Raw genomic sequence first — 18,821 nt, 5'->3', positions numbered from 1 at the left:
ACAGGATGCCGCGGTTGAGGGCCTGCCCGCAGATAGATAGAGAGACAATTGATAGCTCAGGGTAATTACGTGGTACGAGCTTTATTTTTACACCTCCAGGTGATAGTGCACCGTGCAAGCACATAGTAGAAAGCACGCCGTATAAGAAGAAGAAGAACCTGGAATCAGAATCCACCAGGTCGGAATGCAAGCTAGGCTTACATTCCGCGCCAGCGACTCGTGACAGCTCACAAGCCCTGATGCCCAGAATACATAGTTAGCGGTTAGTAAATTGGCACACTCACCCTAGCGGGAACAACGACGTGTGTGACAATATGTAGTGCCACGGCCAAAGATAATGGCTCAAAAAGGCGGCGGGTCGCGTTGCACGCCTATTTATGCAGGCGCCATTCGGACGTACGTCAGTGCATTGACAATTCAATGCAATGATGATGCTCATTGGTAGTTCTAATTGCGAGGGCGTTAATCATTCACATTATAACCACAGACTATTTAGAAAGACATTAGTAACGTTAACAGAGTATATATGTGAGTATAATTGGTAACGTTACAAGGAACTGACAACACCCTGCGCACTTTAAAACATACGATTTATAGGCAAAAGCTGTGAATAAATATACCGCCTTAAATCGATTAACGATTTAATAGAATTAGGTTTGAAATTTTTTCTGTTATATCAGAACTAATCGAAATTATGGTGACGTATTTACACTAAGAAAACCTCAGGGTTTTGGGTTTAATTCTCAAAGGGAATAAAAAAAAATTGCGAATTCTTCAACTATATTATATAGTAAGGAATAAAGTGAGCACTTATAATAATATATCGCCAAAGGCGAAGTATGAGTGTTCAAGACGCGTTTCTTCCTGATCTCAATGTTTCCGGAATGTCCTGGAAACACGATAACGGACCCCAATTATACTAGAGAGTTCTCGACCATTCTGGATCTTTCGAGAATATTCCACAGATATCGATCGATCGACAGTACATGCAGCCGGGTACAAAAGAAGTGCGAGCGGCCGCGTGTGAGTCAGTCTTGTTTACGACGCGATCAAGAGCGATAGCTACGAGCGATATCGAAGCGAATACAGTGAATTGGGTAACGCAGTGTTTATGATTGAGTGATTTAGTGCTTAAGTACAATTGGTATTGATATTGTTTATTTAGAATACTAGCACATAACATTTGTTGTCAGAAGTGCGATGTCAATGCCGGTATTACTAAAAGAAGACGAAAGTTCTAGCATCCGCACCCGTAGTCAACGCCACCAAGAGATGGATCGGGGGCGTTTCGAAGATTCTCCGACGCAAGGCTGCTGGCCCACCTGGATTTTCCACAGTATCGACACCTACGCATCTTATGGCAGTTATGGCGATGCTGCAAGAGTAGGCTCGGCATCAGGAGGAGCAGGCTCGGCGTCAAGAGGAGCAAATGGCTCGCCTTCAGGAAGAGTAGGCTCGGCGTCAAGAGGAGCAGGTGGCTCGACTTTTAGAAGAGCAGACTGCTCGTCAAGTAGAGCAGACAGTTTTGATTAAATAGTTGAGAGCTACGATCGGCCCTGAATTCAAAGTTGTGAAGGAACAAATTGATAGGCACGAGCAGCGTATTTCAGAAGCTCGGTTCGTCGAGGTTGAGAAGAAGATGGAAACACGTGAAAATGGGCCGGTACTGCTGTCACCTTCATCCCCAGGATTTAAGGTACCTCCACTTGACCGAACATCTTCGTGGTCAGCATATATAAAAATGAATCCCTATTTCTCTTGGTCAAGCCATCACGCGTGAACGGCTGGACCGATATCACAATTTTTTTGTTGTGTTTGTTATTGTCAGGAGGAGGTTCTAACGAAAGAAAAAAAATAAAAAAATTGCGCGGTAAATTAGAAAATTTAAGAAAACTTAACGAAAATATTAATTTTATATAACTGTCAATTGTTTGAAATAACTGTAACTGTTGACAGAATGAGCGCTGCAAATTCATAGTTAAGACGGGACGACGTCTGTCGGGGCAGATAATATATTATATATAATATCGATGGCATAGTAGGATAATAATATATTTTGCAGTTTTTCATATTTTGTTTCTTGCAGTAAGTCATACAAGGACTGATTTATTGTAATGGTGGCACTTTCTTGGTTATTGTTATAGTCATTTTTGTGTTTGCCTCATTAGCGTGAATGCGTATCGTCTTGCAACAACTGAAGATCATTTGCAAAATGTTAATCTAAGTCATAGGTTCTATGCAGTACCTCAAACTACGAAGTACCTGTTGTATCGCATTGACTGCATTTGAGGTAATATCTTCCATACTTAACGGGGCGCGGGTTACGGTTAGAAATGTGCAAAGATTTCCGTATAATATCCTTAAAAAAAACAATTTAGGTGTTTTTGATTTATTTTTGAATATTTTTTATTACGTCTAATAGGGATTAGGATCTGTACTTTAGGCGAAAATATACGAAATCAATTATTTTAGTAGCAATTTTATTCTGAAATTAATATCCACGTTATAAAAAGTCTGAAACTATCAATGTGAAAATAAAATATTATATAGATAATAATATACATATTTCGAATAGATGTTTTTAAATAATAAATATAATATATTATAGCACGCTGTTTTATTTTTCGAAGATGAACGTGAATCAAGTGATGATAGGCTACAATGTTAATGGAGATAGAAACTTGAAGATATAAACATTCTAATAAGAACCATCTTTCGCTGCATATTTAGTGTCTGCCAAGCCTGTAAGTTTTTGCTAAGAAGCCTGACTTATGAATTCAGTAGGTCGAAAGTTTGTAGCTTCGATATTTTACTTTAAATAACTTAGACATCAACTAACAACTCATCATCCAACTACAGGTTCAGGAATTTGGCTTGGTGTTCCCATGATAACATTAACGCTATAAAAATTGGAAAATCTATACTATTATATGAAGCTGAAAAGGTTGTTTGTTTGAACGCGCTAATCTTAGCAACTACTCGTACGAAAATACTACAGATTTTTTTTAGGGTTGTATAGTCCTTTGTTCGTGGAAGACTAGGATAGGATATATATCATTACGCTATGACCAAGGGGAGCGGAGCATTAATGAAAAATGTTGCAAAAACGGGAAAAAGTCATTCCTCTTAAGAGCATTCGTTGCACGCGCTGAATAAACGGTTAAAGGTACGAAAGAAAATGTATGACAGAATTGATTATCTCAAAAAGTACTAAGCAATATAATATTATAAAACAAAATCCCCCGCTGCATCTGTATGCCTGTCTGACCCGTTAAACTCTAACCCCCTTATTCATAGACGTTTTTTATATAACGACCGAGTAAGGCTGTGATAACAAGTCTGTTTCTCAGTGCTGACGGCATGGCAGTCTTTGCAGTGCGTAGACGTAGGGCCGTTGTGATTGGCTAATATTGAAATACAACAATAATAACCAATCACAACGGCCCTATGTCTATTTCTCAATGCCGTTGGGCACTGAGAAACAGGCTTGTTATCACAGCTTTACTCCGTCCTTAGATAAAAAACGTTTATGAATAAGGGGGTAAAACTACTCATCGGATTTAGATGAAATTCGGTATGGAGATCGTTTGAGACTTGGAGAAGAACATTGACAACTTTCTATCCCGGGAAAATAAATAGCGTGACTTTTATAACAGAAAATTTTAGCCCGGATATACTTTTTCAGGCAGGCGGAGCGGCGGGCAAAAGCTAGTAAAAAATAAATCTAAAGTAGGCGGTTATTTTGGGTATTTCAGTAGGTAGTTATTTACCCCTAGCTCTCTTCAGGATTGTCTTTACAGATCTTCTTCTTGATTTCTCCCTGTCTCAACAAAACTCAGAATCATTGGAAAATTTATAATAAAATAATGGAACTTAAGTTTTTAATGCCAGAAAACTAAATCAGTATAAAACAATGCATATACTACGACGGTGTTCTAAAGAAGACAAAGCTGGTATAATAAGATTATATGCATGTTAATTTTGGTTCATTTAAATATTTTAGGGTCAAGTGGCTTCGCTCATAGTTTGCGCTTTACAACATCAAGTAGAACAGGCAGCTAATAAGTGCCTTTGGAGGTTATGGGCCGTGGAACCGTTTACTGTGACGCCAATGGGGCCGATTCACCGCGAATTAGTATCGCAGTGTTATTTGTATATTTTTAAGTGTTTGTAAACAGGACGCCAAATCTAATACGTAGTACGAACATATATATCGATGTTAGTAATGAACTGCGCAAAAAATAAATAAAACGTTTGTTCCGATACTCTGACACATTATTTTAAATATTTGAATAGATTTTTAAACTGTTTTATAAATATAGAGCGCAGCATCAAAATTTATTACAATCGTATAAAAATATACCTCTAAAAATGTACAGTAAATTACTATAGTTAGTTATAGACCGGACATAAGTGTTAAATTTATGCTCTAAGACGTGTGACCAATTGGTAATAAGTTGCTGTCATATTTTAAACGTCCTGTGACAAGACATCACAACTCACAAATACGATACAATTTTATCTTAGATAATTCTGGGGCCTTATTCTCTATCCCGCACGTTATTTTGACAGTGTGTAACAAGCACGTAACACAACGCATCATGTTTAGGACTATAGAAATTTGGCTTACAGAATACCATTCTACGCACATTTCTCGAAGATAACATGAAACGGCCGCGTTACGCGTTTACACAATCATACAGAATAAGTGCCCTGGAAATTAACATAATTTATAAAAAGTGCCATCTGTTGCCTGTTCCAAAGCATTAATTTTGCTGAACAGAGATTTATAATATAATTATAATATCAGCCCTGTATTATATTATACTGTCCCACTGTTGGGCACGGGCCTACTAAGAGGGATTAGGCCTTAGTCCACCACGCTGGCCATAGTGCGGATTGGTAGACTTCACATATCATCGAAAATTCCTACAGAGAATTTCTCAGGTATGCAGGTTTCCTCACTGTTTTCTTTCACCGTTAAAACAAGCGATAATTCACAAAGAATACACACATATTTTTTAGAAAAGTCAGAGGTGTGTGCCCTTGGGATTTGAACCTGCGGACATTCGTCTCGGCAGTCCGGCCCACAACCTACTAGGCTATCGCGTCTTTTTAATAGAAGACGTTACGTTCTAACGTAATAGTAAGTTTGTTCATGTATTTATCTAGCTTAACTAGCAATATTAATCAGGCACCGACTCTAATATTGGTATCCAATATATACATGTTATGTGAATTTTTTTTCTGGTTTTGAGTGGTTTTAGAAAGCGGTTTAAATTTTTGTTAAAATTATTTTTATTATATTATAGATTACAAAATGATCGATATCTTTAGAAATGTCAATAGTAAACTCTTAATACAAACTAATGCCATCTACCGCGAAAATGATGAAACATTTTCATTTTTCTTTTACATAAGTGTTTTGCTATGTCGCGATAAATTATATATTAAAGTAACCATTGCATATGCGCAAATTTTTTGTATGTCAATTTGCCCAATGTCTGCTTTATATACAAGGTCTGAGAACTCTTTAGATTTATACTTTGTTTATTAGGTCAACAACAATTTAAATAGTTTTACTTATTTATGGCTTTAATCATAATTGAATATAATATGATATAATTGTCTTGTCATAGAGCTTATTGATATTAATTTAAAAATTATTCCCCATAACATTAATTGAAAAATTATTTAAGGGTCCAGAGAAAGAGCACTCCTTGGTTTTTTGTTGCAAAAAATTTTTCATTAGGGGTACTTTTTTGCTAAAAACTACCAGCTTCGTTACTGTAATGAAAATTATGAAAAGGTTGGTCTAAATTGAAGAACTTATGTTCTATGAATTATGACTTAAAATTTCTTACTTTTAATTAACACTCTTAGGTGACTTTGTGATTCTAAGGTAGTTCAAAAAATTCTCCAGACTCTCAACTTAAATATTCATTAAAAAAACATATTCCATTCATGGGGGCTAATTTGATTAAAATCAGCTTAAAAGACAGCAAGGTGGAAAATTCTAAAAATATGCCATTTGATTACATTTTTTTTTATCATTGTTAAGTTTAATTAGTATGCTAACTAACAGAAAATGACTACAAGAAAGCTATGAGTTTAACTCATAGCTTTGTTGTAGTCATTTTCTGTAATTTGTAGAAAGCTATGAGTTTAACTCATAGCTTTCTTGTAGTCATTTAGCGTATTATTATGTTTAAGTTCAATTAATTTTGCATGATTCCTTTTCGCTGTTTAAGGATTGTAAACGTGGGTGCAACTATTTTACCTGGAATTACAATGTGCCTAGGGTATGAGAGATCGAATTATTGCAAATAATATTTTACGTCATTATTCATAGAACAAAAGGTTTCACTTGACTAACATTGTTTGAGGCGAGTGACGTATAAACCTGTTTTCCTGCTGGAAGTTCAAAGGAAAGGAATGCAATAAGTACACAACCCTAATTGTTTATAACGATAAAATATATCGACGTATAATATCCGGTGATCCTGTTTTCTTCACATTTTTTTTACTTTTCCATTCAACTCAAAAGATTTTGTAAAAGCCCATCGTAGCCCCCGTAGTGTCAATTTGATTATGTGAAGGCTTTTTACTTAGATGTACAGAACTTTTAAAAACATTAAGGTGCATTCCATGGGAAAAATGAGTAAAACCGGATCTGTAGTTTAAATATTAATAGTTAATTTGGTATGGTTTTATTAATTATACTTAGTTGTTTTGAAGCGTTCTATGTCGAGACAAAACTGATATCGATTGGCAGGGCGGACCTTGGATCTAGTGGCAACTTGAGCGTCGTTCAGAGAGTTTCTAGAGCCTACATCAATATATTTATTTAAAATAAAAGATTAATGTGCCACTTTGACGCTAATATCCCCTATTACTCCTTTTTTTTTAAAGTTGCTTCCTATTTAAAGTAAAGTATTCAAAGTATGACTGTCTAATTCCGCTAGTCGCAAACATAAAAGTATATATAATAATAAAAGCGTGTTACAAAGACTATGTGGGTGGCGCAGCGCGTGCGTGCGCGGTACACCGCCCTAACGTCGCAGCTTCGAACCTAAATCGGGCAAAGTGATATTGTGTTTTCCTACTTGGTATCACCGCGAAGTTTCAAAATGTGCCAATTTGTTAAATTGAAATAGACTCACTCCTTATTTCGTGGGACCTAAAGTAGCCGGCGAAATTTGGGTGTATTACTCTCTGACTAACTAACTCTACCTCTCCCTGAAAGAGAAGAAGGATTTCAGTTAAAGTTATTTATAAGGAGCAAATAAAGCGATTCTTGTTTTAATTAGAAATTGTGTCCTTCACAAATTGTTGCGTGTAATTTCATTTTTTTTTTCATTTAATCCTAGATAGAACTTTTTACTTACACTTTGTTCACAGCGTTTGCTAAGTCAGGAGACTTATCGCGTACTACTCGTTTTTTTCACAGAATTAATTCTTTCCCAGGGATTAAGTATCTACTGATTGGGATTAAGAGGTTCTAGGTTGAGTGACGCGCAATACATGGCTGCACAACGAAGCAACCACCTAGCCTCAGCTCTCCAACGCTACACCTACAGGTTTGTGAACCCTGTTACGTCGAGTAATCTATCGTGGAGACTATGGTACCCAGTCCTTTTGGAGCCCCCCCGAGGCAATTTTTATGAGCTCAGACTTCACACCGAATGCACTCCCATGCACGGGGGAAATTTAGGCCGCAACCCTAGGCACATGGTGTAATGTGTTTACCTCTTGGTTGCCAAATACACATTGAGGTCTATAAGGATTCGCGAACATCTCCCCTCTATCTCCCTTCCAATCATCCTAACAAAGCTCCTCCTCCTTCGTCTTTTCTTCTTCCTCCCGGGTCCAGTGACCGAATAGCTGCGGGTTGCCAGCGTACCGTTCGCTGGCATCCTCAGCGATAGCGGTAGTGCCCACCAAATCTTCATTGGGACTGCCGTGGTTGCTAAGCCGGGGGATCGCTTGTACACCATTCGCACGGTACCCACGATGATGACGGCAGCAGTTCCAAAAAAAAAATTCCTTAGGATAGATAGGTCGACAAGCCAGCGGGAGAACAGGAGGTCTAGGCATTTTTTCCTCAAACGATGTCAGATGTTGGCAGCAGGACGATCTAGCTAATCATAATATACCAACGTTGCGAGGTAGAGGGCAAGGGGAAACCACTGCACTATTTTTCCAAGAAATCATATGAAAGTGAAATATCCAAGGAGTACGAATGGATGCGATCCGGCTACCACCGGTCCCCTTGTCGAGTCCAGATCGCATGGTGTGAAATATATAACTGGCCACACTGACTGGACTCACCAGGCACAGTGCGGAAAATTAGTTACTGGTACGATCAGCAACAAAAGTCGATGAACAGATACTAATTTACAAAACACCTGAACATTGAAACGGACCATAAATCACTTACCAAAGAAAAGTACAGATTAAGGTTATCATTTCAATATGGATACCAAAGTAAAGGATTGGCTGAAAAAAATATGAAAAAGAAACTGACGTTTACGTTGAATTCTTCGAAGAGAATCTCCTGCCAGAATAATTTTGAATTTACACATTTGTTTCTTAAACCGGCCAGTGCTCTATAAAATAGGATGTTTAAAATGTAACTAACCTATTCCTATTAATGTTATAATATTACTGACTAAAGTATTATGATCTTTTGTCCATACTTAAAAATGTATAATTCTGGTTATTAACTTCAATATATACTATTATATAAACCTGAAGAGTTTGTTTGTTTGAATGCGCTAAACTCACGAACTGCTTAACCGATTTTGAAAATATTTCACTAATAGGAAGCTACATTACTCTTAAGCGCTATACGCTACTTTCTATCCCGGGTAAATATAAAGCAAGACTTTAGTCCTTGAAAAACTTTTTCACGCAGGCGGAGTAGCGAGCCAAAGCTAGTATGTTATAAAATAACAATTTAATTGATATTCTGGACTGTTGGAAAAAAAGCTTGTATATAAAACAAAGAATTTGCTAATTTTAGCCACATTTGTATTTATTACAGATCATGAAAAATTGCTAGTAATGTTTAGCAGTGAATGGTTTGACGGCGTTCAGCTACTTTTGTAGTTCAATTATGTCAAGTTGTTTTGTATTTAAATTCATCAGTAACTTATGGTAAATGATAATGATTAGGAAATATTGGAAACAAATTATGTTCAACGACTTCTGTTGCTGACTGTACCACAACTGTAACTCAGCATACAAAATTTCGCAAAAATATTAGAGCAGGAACCTGAAATGTACGGGGAATGCTTAATCCTGGGAAAATGGAGTTTATAGACAGATAATAAATACACTATGACCTGAAGATATTATTACCGAGACTCACATGAGATGATCAGGTTATTATATTACCTCGAACGGCCATACTGTATAATTTTCGAGCCCAGAAAATCAAAGTAAGAATGGTGTAGCTTTGTCTGTGTCCTCCCAAATAAACATATTAGTCTTCACATAGTAGTCATAACCCAGTGAGTGATCGGATTTTAATACTGATAATCAACACAAAACCATGTGTATTAATGTGGCAATGGTATATGCACCTGAGTCTAACTCGACAGAATCTGATATTGATACATTTTACCACCAAATAGATGATATTCTCAAAAGTCTACCAAAGAGAGATATAACAGTTCTGCTGGGAGACCTTAACTCCACAGTAGGTACCACGACAATTGATAATTACCTGAGGGACGTGGTTGGTAAATATGGACTTGGTAGTAGGAATGAAATATATGTATATGTATGTAATGATATAATGTAAAAATAAAGCTTACTCTATGCAATAAAGTCTGGAAAACAGAAAAATGGGTTAGTGACTGGAAGCAGTCCGTTCTAGTTCCACTGCATAAAAAAGGCTCAACAACGAATTGCGAGAACTACTGAACAGGTGCACTGATATCTCATGCGAGTAAAATATTGGTTTACATAATCAATGGCCGACTACAATCATATTTACAATGGCAAATAAACAGTGAACAGGCGAGCTTCGTTTTAAACGTCGAGGCACAATATATCAGATGAAAAAGGCAAGTCATTGAGAAAAGCCGAGAATTTAATACCCCCTATTAATGTGCTTCATTGCTTACTCAAAGGCATTTGAGATTGGACTATCTATGAACCATACTGTTGGAAATGGATGTACCTCAACAGCTCATTTTGTTAATTGCCAATCTATATCAAGACGAAGAGTCCATGGTTAAAGTCAATGATGTCATATCAACTCCCTTCAAGCCAAAAAATAGGATCAGACAGGGGTGTATCGTCTCTCCCATTCTCTTTAATATATATCGCGAATACATGATGAGAAAAGCCTTAGAAGTCTGGAAAGGAGGTGTCTCAATCGGTGGAGTAAAGACTAGCAAGTTGAAATATGGGGATGACACTACACTCTTCGCAACTTCAGAAAAGGAACTAGCCGATCTTTTTTACAAAGTGGAACGAGAGTGTAAACTAGTTGGGATCACTATAAAAAAATCGAAGGGCAAAGTCATGATCATCGACAGAACTGATCAGTTCTCTAGGACACCAGTTCTAGGACTTTCCAATCTAGAGTTTATCAGCAAGTTTGTTTACCTCGAATCGCTACTTATTGACAAGAGAGGCTGCGAACGTGAAATTAGGAGAAGGACTCGAATGGCCAAAGCTGCAGTGAGCAAGCTAGCACATATTTGGCAGGACACAAGGGTCTTTAATACCCAACAAGACGAGACTAGTCGAAAACCTGGTCTTACCGATATTCATTTATGGCGCAGAGTCGCGGAGGACTCGGTCTACAGAACGAAAGAAAACAGAGGCTGTCGAAATGTGGTGCTGGCGAAGAATGCTCCGTATACCATGGACCGCCATGAGAACGAAAAAATCCATACTTGAGCAACTGCGCGTAAAGGCTAGAGTATCAATGATCCGTTGCCAAAGGATTCTTAGTTATTTTGGACATATTGTCCGCTGTCAGAAATATAACCTTGATAATCTATTTGTGTTGGGCAAAGTAGAAGGGAAAAGATCTCGCGGCCGCACACCTATCCGTTGGGGAGATCAAGTGATTGCCCACACTAGATTGTCTATTGCGACTGCTTTAAAAGATGCCAAAAATTGATCAAAATGGAAAGACTTATACGTACAACCACGAAGTCATTTCAGGGACACGACCTTTAATATTGAAGAACACAACCAAGAAGACGTATCTACCTAAGTAGTATATAAGTAAAATTTCATACTGTTTATATAAACATAAACACTTTTTAACAAAAAATTAAACCGCCTTCAAACGTAACGCGCCTGCAACGTGCCGTAACGTTTTCCAGTATGCCCCCGTCCCCCTCTCCTAAAGTTACCTAACTCTAAATTTACATTTTTTTTTAAATACTCACAAATATTTTACGCAAAATACCGGAAAGTCGCTAAAATACCTTTGTTATTCTCTTAAATTAAAAAAAAATAAACAATGTTGCATATCGCTTTGTACAAATCCCCCTCCTGCCACTGTAACAAGACCCCGCCTCCCCCCCCAAATTGAGCGGCCCCTTACTATTAAGGAGTTGTACCTTCCATCATCAACTCAGCTACATAAAATGATGATCACCATACGCAAGTACTTAACTTACTACATAAAATTTGCGAAAAATGATGTGTGAAAGTATCCGCTTTTGAACAAAAACAATATTGTAAAATCGTTCCACAATTAGCGGAGTAATCTCGTAACAAACACACAAAGAACATACAGTTGCATTGAACCTCGTCCTTTTTTTGAAGTCAGTTAATAAACAGCGATTTAGATATTTTACGTGTATTACGATGATGTTCATCCTGGACTTCTCCACGCTGAACATCATCGATCAAAGTCCGTGGTCGCATATAGCCGACCCGCGTCTTGAGAGGTGCCAACTACACGAGCAAGGACATAAATACAGCGGAAGTGATCAAGGCTAAACAAAATTACCTTGATTATTTCAGATACCATTTTATATTATACCAACTTTTGCTCGAAGCTGTGCTCGCGTGAAAGAAGTTTCCGTGATAAAAGTCCCGCTATATATTTTCCCGGGATAGAAAGTAGCCTATGTCTCTATTCTCTTCCCGCATCTCAAACTATCTTCAAATTAAATTTTGTTGAAATCCGTAAGGTAATTTTTGAGTTTATTGCGTTTAATAGACAGAAATATACGGCGGGGGACTTTGTTTTATTATATACTAGCTTTTGCTCGCGGTTTCGCCCGCGTGAAGGAGTTTTCCGGGATAAAAGTCCAACTATATATTTTCCCGGGATAGTAGCCTATAACCTTCCCAGGGTCTTATACTATTTCCATACCAAATTTAGCTTTCTTATACCACGTCTTATGTGATAAAAAGTATCCTATGTCTCCTGGGCGTCTACTCCCAAAATCGACAACGATATATCGGAAACGATACGATACTCCGAAAGTATCGCAAACACCCTACTCTAACAAATGTTCGGACTCATTATCGTTTATCTCAGTCGTTTATCCTAACCAAAGACTAAATTTATGTTTTTATTTCATTGTTCGGAATGAATGATAACTGCTAAATTCATAAAAATAAACAAATATTCTCTATGGAGTCGTTGTGACAAGACATCATAAGTGTCATCAATTGGCAGACAGCTCGATAATTCAAAATTACATACATACATACATACATACATAACATCACGCAGTTTACCCCCGAAGGGGTATGCAGAGGCGCAACTAGGGCACCCACTTTTCGCCAAGTATGTTCCGTCCCATGATGTGATAGGGGGCGAGCCTATCGCCATATCGGGCACAAATTCCAGACTCCGGGCTGATACTGAGCAGAAAAACCCAAATATCACTTTGCCCGACCCGGGATTCGAACCCAGGACCTCAGAGCGCTATTGTACCGGACATGCAATACAACTACGCCACCGAGGCAGTCTTCAGTAATTCAAAATTATTTATGAGAATTTTATTTATTGTTTGTATATACTATTACTTGACATGGAAAAAATCACTGATGATAAAATATAATCGGAGGAAGCCACAATTTAAAGAAGAAAGCTTTCTGAGGAAACTTGATAAATGTGTTTATACAACGAGAAACAGTATGTTTATAAATTATATCTGATAGTTCGAGTATAAAATTGTGTTTTAAGTATTTTATTTTTAGACTAAGTATGTTGGAACCGTGCAGTGTGGACCAGCTAACCAAAATAACTTTTGTACAAATTATACTATACACTTAAGTCACCCATAACTGCAATTTTGAAGACAACACAAATGTATAAAACTGTGTTTCTTTAGGTCCTCGCCGCGACTGACGAGAATGCAGCCAACGCAAAGGAGTAATATTACCGAACAGTTGTACGGATGGAACAAGAAAAAAATACTTACTGATTAATATTGAGTTAAGGTTATCGGAAATAAAGAAAACATTACTAGAATTAGTACATTTATTATAAAACAAATCCAACAAGATAACTGGATTTGTGCTCTTTCTATTCCCAACAATTATATCAAATCAATGTTGATCAATAATTTAATTGTTTTTCTTTGAAGTTATTATAAAAATAAATTACTTATATGTTTATTTTGTTGTTAAGTGATAGGTAACTATAGGGTACCGGACTAATTTTTGTTCTTTACTATTATCAAATATTTACATAATATAAATTATAACACAGAAGGAATTATTAAAATCCGTTAAAAAATCAACAAGGTATAAGTCTTTGAATTTCGGTGGAAGGGGTAATCAACAAGAAACAGAAAAGAGACGAAATATCCACATGTGACGTCATCGGGAATTACGACGCGTGCGAAAAAAGAGATGAAGCAATATCCCCACATCGCGCCCACTTCTGCACGTTACAATATTTTAAATATGAATTACTCGCTCCTTTTTTAACCAATTGTGATGCAGTTTTCGCAGGAGTGCTTCTTTTTCGTATTATTAACCAATACATATAGAAAATGTACAAAATCAAGCATAGGCCGGTCCCCTATTGGCTATAATATGTCTTTAATTATTATAATGATAAGTGGAATAGGTTTATAGAAGCCATTCCTATGTCCATCTTTGTTCCAAATCAATGCTAGAAAATAAGTATCAATTGTTTTTGTTTTGTTTTTAGTTTAATATGAAAATATGAATAAAATATCATCTTATTGTTATTTTGTTTTTATTTTATTTGTTTGTTGTTCTTATATTCATAAATGACAATTGGATAAGGTACTACTACATCAATAGCAAAGAACCACTTAAATCAAATATTTAAATAATGTAATTGAAATTTTCTCGTCTTTGCTGATTCCTTCTGCGACGGGCCATATTTTCGTCCCCGTGGGCTACTAAGGTGAATAAAAACTTCGTAATTGCATTAGAACTGATTGTAAATCCCCAATTACCAGTTATTAATTCCACAATCTTAAATACAATTCGCTACGATAATGCCGACGACAGCATAAGAGGTCTCGTTGTGATTATCGTAAATATGACATATGCGACAATGTGAAATGCAAATCTTCGTCACTGACAGTTACCATTAAGAGTAGGTTTAAATTCGACAATGTCGAATATATATCGGTCGTTCAATGATCGTTCGATACTAAAAATGATGTTACTGAGAGTAGACTTCGACACGACAAATGTCACGATATATCGAATTTCGCGAGTAGACGCCCTGGTTCTAAGCTACCTCTCTACCAATTTTCAGCCAAATCGGTTCATCCATTCTTGAGTTATAAATAGTGTAACTAACACCACTTTCTTTTATATATACAGATTTTTTAAGGTTTTTAGAGGAACAATTCCGTCATACATAATTGTTTTCTAACTAACCGTTTACGCAATGAATACAACGTAAGCTATTAAAAGGAATACATTTTCCCCGTTTTAGCGACATTTTTCGTTGATGCTCAGCTCCTATTGGTCATAGCGTTATGTTATGACCTATAGCCTTCGCTGATAAATAGACTATCCAACACTAAAAGAGTTTTTAATCCGACCCAGTAGTTTTTGAGATTAGCGCGTTCAAAGAAACAAACAAACTCTTCAGTTCATATATCATATAATAGTAAAGATAGAGTTTAGATTGACTTATATTTTTATGATAATCTGTGGTTTGAAAATGTTGTGGGTTAGCTGTCTTTCCTCGTATTATGAAATATGTGTTAACCTTAGCAGTATTTTAATACATGCATTATAAGTAGGTGTTTATAATACAGTCGTTACATAAATTTTACAGCGAAACAAACCTTGCACGCATCGAGAACGCAATTAAATAAATAAGATTAACAATTATGTTAACTTGACAAAATTGCTATTTATATCCGTCTTCATTTTCAAATTGCATAATTATTTCGTTTAATGGGGATTAGTCCCTTTACCAAAGATTCTTATAGGTAACCTTGTATGGAAGACACCAAATCTTAAATACTATTATAATATATGTACTAAGTTTAGTGCATAAACAAGTACCTACATTCTACAGGAAGGAATTGGGAGCGACTAGTAAATAACTCTGATAGTACTCATTGTGTGATTCAATTTACAAAAGATATCTATGTATGAGTTTACATTTACGGAAGGTATCTTTTTCCCTGTCGGAGTCGTCTTGAGTTACGACGTTTTGCTTTTTATTATAGTCAACGTGATAAGCGCAAGAGAGGGGTCATAGAACTTTACAGGGCTGACTTAACGCCGTGAGGCTAAGAATTATTACTTAACGGTAATTTAGAGAGGAATTATAATAAGGGTAAATTTTATTTGTGGCGCAAAAATATTGATTGTATTATATTTTTGGTGGTTTACATTTGGGAATTGAACAAAGGGCATTCTGAGGCTGCATAGGAAGAGGTTGTGTGCGAGCCGGCGGCGCGGTATGGCTCAGCGCGATCCGTGCGAGGCAAGCGTGGCGTGTAGCGTTTAAGACGAATAGTTGGAGGCGCGAGCGGAAGGCCCGCTCATCATTCGCGGTTCGTCAGCCGAGCAGCGCGGTCGACGCCTGCGCGCTCGTCGGACACCGGGTTAAACTTTAAAACATTCGGCTCTTGTAATAACCGGACTACGATGAGAACTAGAGGGGTCCCTGTGGCGGCCCTTCTGCTCCTGGTCGCGCTGGTACACCAGGTAAGTAAGCCGATGACACAAACAACGGCCACGCCGCCGACATACTTTGCAAAAAGTTTTAGCGCTCTTTAGGCTGACTTTAAGTTTTATGTTTCATTATTTCCGAACTCCCATATGAAGTCCAGACGTTTCTATATCGTCTCGCCTTACTATAAAATAGGTATCACCGGTGGGACCGGTTTTTGCAACATTTTGCACATTTAAACTTTAACGAGCACAAACTTCATGTTTGTCTTTGTAAATAGTAATCATTTCTGAAGGAACATTATAGTATAAACAACAATTTTCAATTTTAAAACTCGTGATAAAATTTACTGAATTAGTTTTTAAACAATAGTTCGGGAATCGTTAACTTGAATGAAAGATAAATACGACGGTATCTATTGATAGCCGCCAAAGTTGCGATAAAACCTTTTTTTTGCCGTAATATCAGTAACAAAATTCTAAAGACGGAAATTATAATAGTGATGTGGTTACTCACTACAACTACAAGACAAATTAATTAAACCAAACAAATATTGCTGCAGCTGTTTTTGTTTTATAGATGTATGTCTGTTTGTTGGCATGTCATTGTTCTTAATATGGCGAGTGCGTCCCGAATAATATTCCCAAAAGCGGTATAATGTTTAAGAACATTATACCGCTTTTGGGAATATTATTAAGATATTAAGATAAAAACTGATAACTTTATTAGGACGGATTAACAACTTCTCAAATAAAAAAAAATAGGCGAAAACGCAATGGCACTTTAAAACAGGTTCTGAATTTAAATATACGATGTACCCATAGCTTAATAATTAAAATGGGTTTTTATGTCTTTGTTAAATCTTGTAGACCAATTAAATAAAACTGTATTTTCATAGACCATTTATATAAATAATTGTGTGGTTAATTTTCCTCCGAAATTATGTGTGTAGATAATAACCTTATTATGATTTTAAAATAGGTTTATGTACTCTGCAGGTTTATCAAATTGAAATAGACCCGTTCGCGCATACTGATTTCTAAATACACTCCTTTCCATGTCTTCTGAGTGCACTAGGTCATTTTTAAGAAACGTACTAATGTATATTTTTTCGTAAACATAATATTATGCGCTAAGAAACTTTTCTCGGTAATATCGATATTCATTTTAGGTTAAATTTATTGTTAATTAATAGATATTAATTACAAAATAAAAATTATAGAAGCATTATAATTTACGATTGCTGCATATATTTTTCATAATTAGTGGTTTGGCAAAAAATAGTAAAAGACATTGCTAAAATCTTCAAAATATAAAGACGAAGTGGTAATTTCCGCCGTATTGCATTATAGTTTTTGTTGTCTTAACACAATTGGGGCAGTACAAATTACCTGTTTTATGGAGTGGCGTATAAGACAAACATTTTTTTTTGAGTAGATTTTATATTTTTAAAATCACTAAACTAATAAGTGGGAGGTAATTGTCATGATCGTGCATTGCCTAAGGATATTGAGGGTGTTTCGGGGTACATTTGCTACGCGGTGAGTTCGTTGATCAAACAAGTTTACACCCTGACGAATGGCAAACAATACTGGCACCTACTTCATTACAAAAAACAAATTATTCCCTTAATCGTTTTGAATTAACCCCGATCAATAACAGTAAATCTAAACTTAACTCAACACAAATTGTTCTAATTTTATCTAAATTAGGATTGCCACCTTTTGAAAAAGGAACTGAATAATCGTGCGGTCGTCAGAGATGATCGCATGCGGTCCAATTCGGGTCATCAAAAGACTAAAAAGTTACTCTATTTTTGTATATTATTTTTTTTTTAGATTATTTTCCCATTGGTACGGTTAGGTTATTACCTACACTGTTGTTATGGCTTTTGTTATTCCAATAAACTCTCCATACTAGTTCATCTTCAATATCTATAGTGTAGATATCGGCCTGTTACAATTTTATCGTAAGTAAAGATTGACATTTGAGCGGTTGTCACATGTTATCACATATTGGGACAAAATTAACAGGGCCCTTATTCTGTATGGTAGTGTAAACGCGTAACGCGGCCGTGTCATGTTATCTTCAAGAAATGTGCGTGAAATGGTATTCTGTAAGCCAAATTTCTATAGTCCTAAACATGATGCCTTGTGTTACGTGCTTGTTACGCACCGCTAAAATAACGTGCGGGATAGAGAATAAGGCCCCAGGCCATCGGGACGCGGAACGATATAATCGAAATCCGAATTGTCCCGACATAATCCGGACGAGCGACAATGCTGCGCTGAACATATAGTATCATTCACTCGAAACCAGGTACTCTTGCTGAAGTGAGCTGTCTCGATTAGTCCTCAGGAAATGTTGACTATATAAATAACGGTTCCTAAGATACACTGGTCAGAATAGATCCTGCTGTGTTCTGTTACATCCTAGAGTAAAATTGAAATTAGCTTAGGATTAGCTATACCCAACACTCGAGTATCGTCTAAACTTTATACGAAAAACGCAGATCTAGGTGTAGATATGGAGTGGGAAGTTCTTGAAGCATTATATAGATCAAAGTACATTGTTTAATTTTTATATTTCGCAACATTTGTTGTCGCGGGAACCAAAACCGTGAAATAAGACATTTAAAGCCCGTTATAACATATACCTATGGATGTCATATGGTGCTTTAGGGTAACATCGTGTAAATAGAATACTA

General features: G+C 36.5%; 3 protein-coding genes and 1 pseudogene across 28 annotated transcripts in view; 3 read left to right on the top strand and 1 right to left on the bottom strand.

Annotated features, from left to right (window-relative positions):
- The window catches only part of LOC119190840, a 49,050-nt gene extending 48,002 nt beyond the window's left edge, over window positions 1–1,048 (bottom strand). The window contains exon 1 of the mRNA XM_037443958.1: window positions 285–1,048. Within this exon, the coding sequence (XP_037299855.1) occupies window positions 285–439 (155 nt within the window). The 5' untranslated portion in view covers window positions 440–1,048. The remainder of the gene's footprint in view (window positions 1–284) is intronic.
- Window positions 1,049–1,200: 152 nt separating this feature from the next.
- LOC119190899 lies at window positions 1,201–9,810 on the top strand (annotated as a pseudogene).
- On the top strand, window positions 9,195–11,436 carry LOC119190856. Its single transcript, XM_037444044.1, has one exon. The coding sequence runs from the start codon at window positions 10,180–10,182 to the stop codon at window positions 10,915–10,917; it is 738 nt and encodes a 245-aa protein (XP_037299941.1). The 5' UTR covers window positions 9,195–10,179; the 3' UTR covers window positions 10,918–11,436.
- Window positions 11,437–15,980: 4,544 nt separating this feature from the next.
- The window catches only part of LOC115455742 (basement membrane-specific heparan sulfate proteoglycan core protein), a 204,384-nt gene continuing 201,543 nt past the window's right edge, over window positions 15,981–18,821 (top strand). For 23 of the 26 annotated variants that reach the window (XM_037444090.1, XM_037444080.1, XM_037444091.1 and 20 more), the window contains exon 1: window positions 15,982–16,149. In XM_037444090.1, the coding sequence (XP_037299987.1) occupies window positions 16,090–16,149 (60 nt within the window). In that variant the 5' untranslated portion in view covers window positions 15,982–16,089. Of the gene's footprint in view, window positions 16,150–18,821 lie in introns of all 26 variants that reach the window. The other 3 variants (XM_037444079.1, XM_037444078.1, XM_030184415.2) reach the window with 1 other exon arrangement.

This window comes from Manduca sexta, chromosome 27, assembly GCF_014839805.1.
Source record: "Manduca sexta isolate Smith_Timp_Sample1 chromosome 27, JHU_Msex_v1.0, whole genome shotgun sequence".
NCBI classification, from domain to species: Eukaryota; Metazoa; Arthropoda; class Insecta; order Lepidoptera; family Sphingidae; genus Manduca; species Manduca sexta.
Note: the sequence above shows the minus strand (reverse complement) of the source record. Positions and strands in the feature narration are given on the sequence as shown.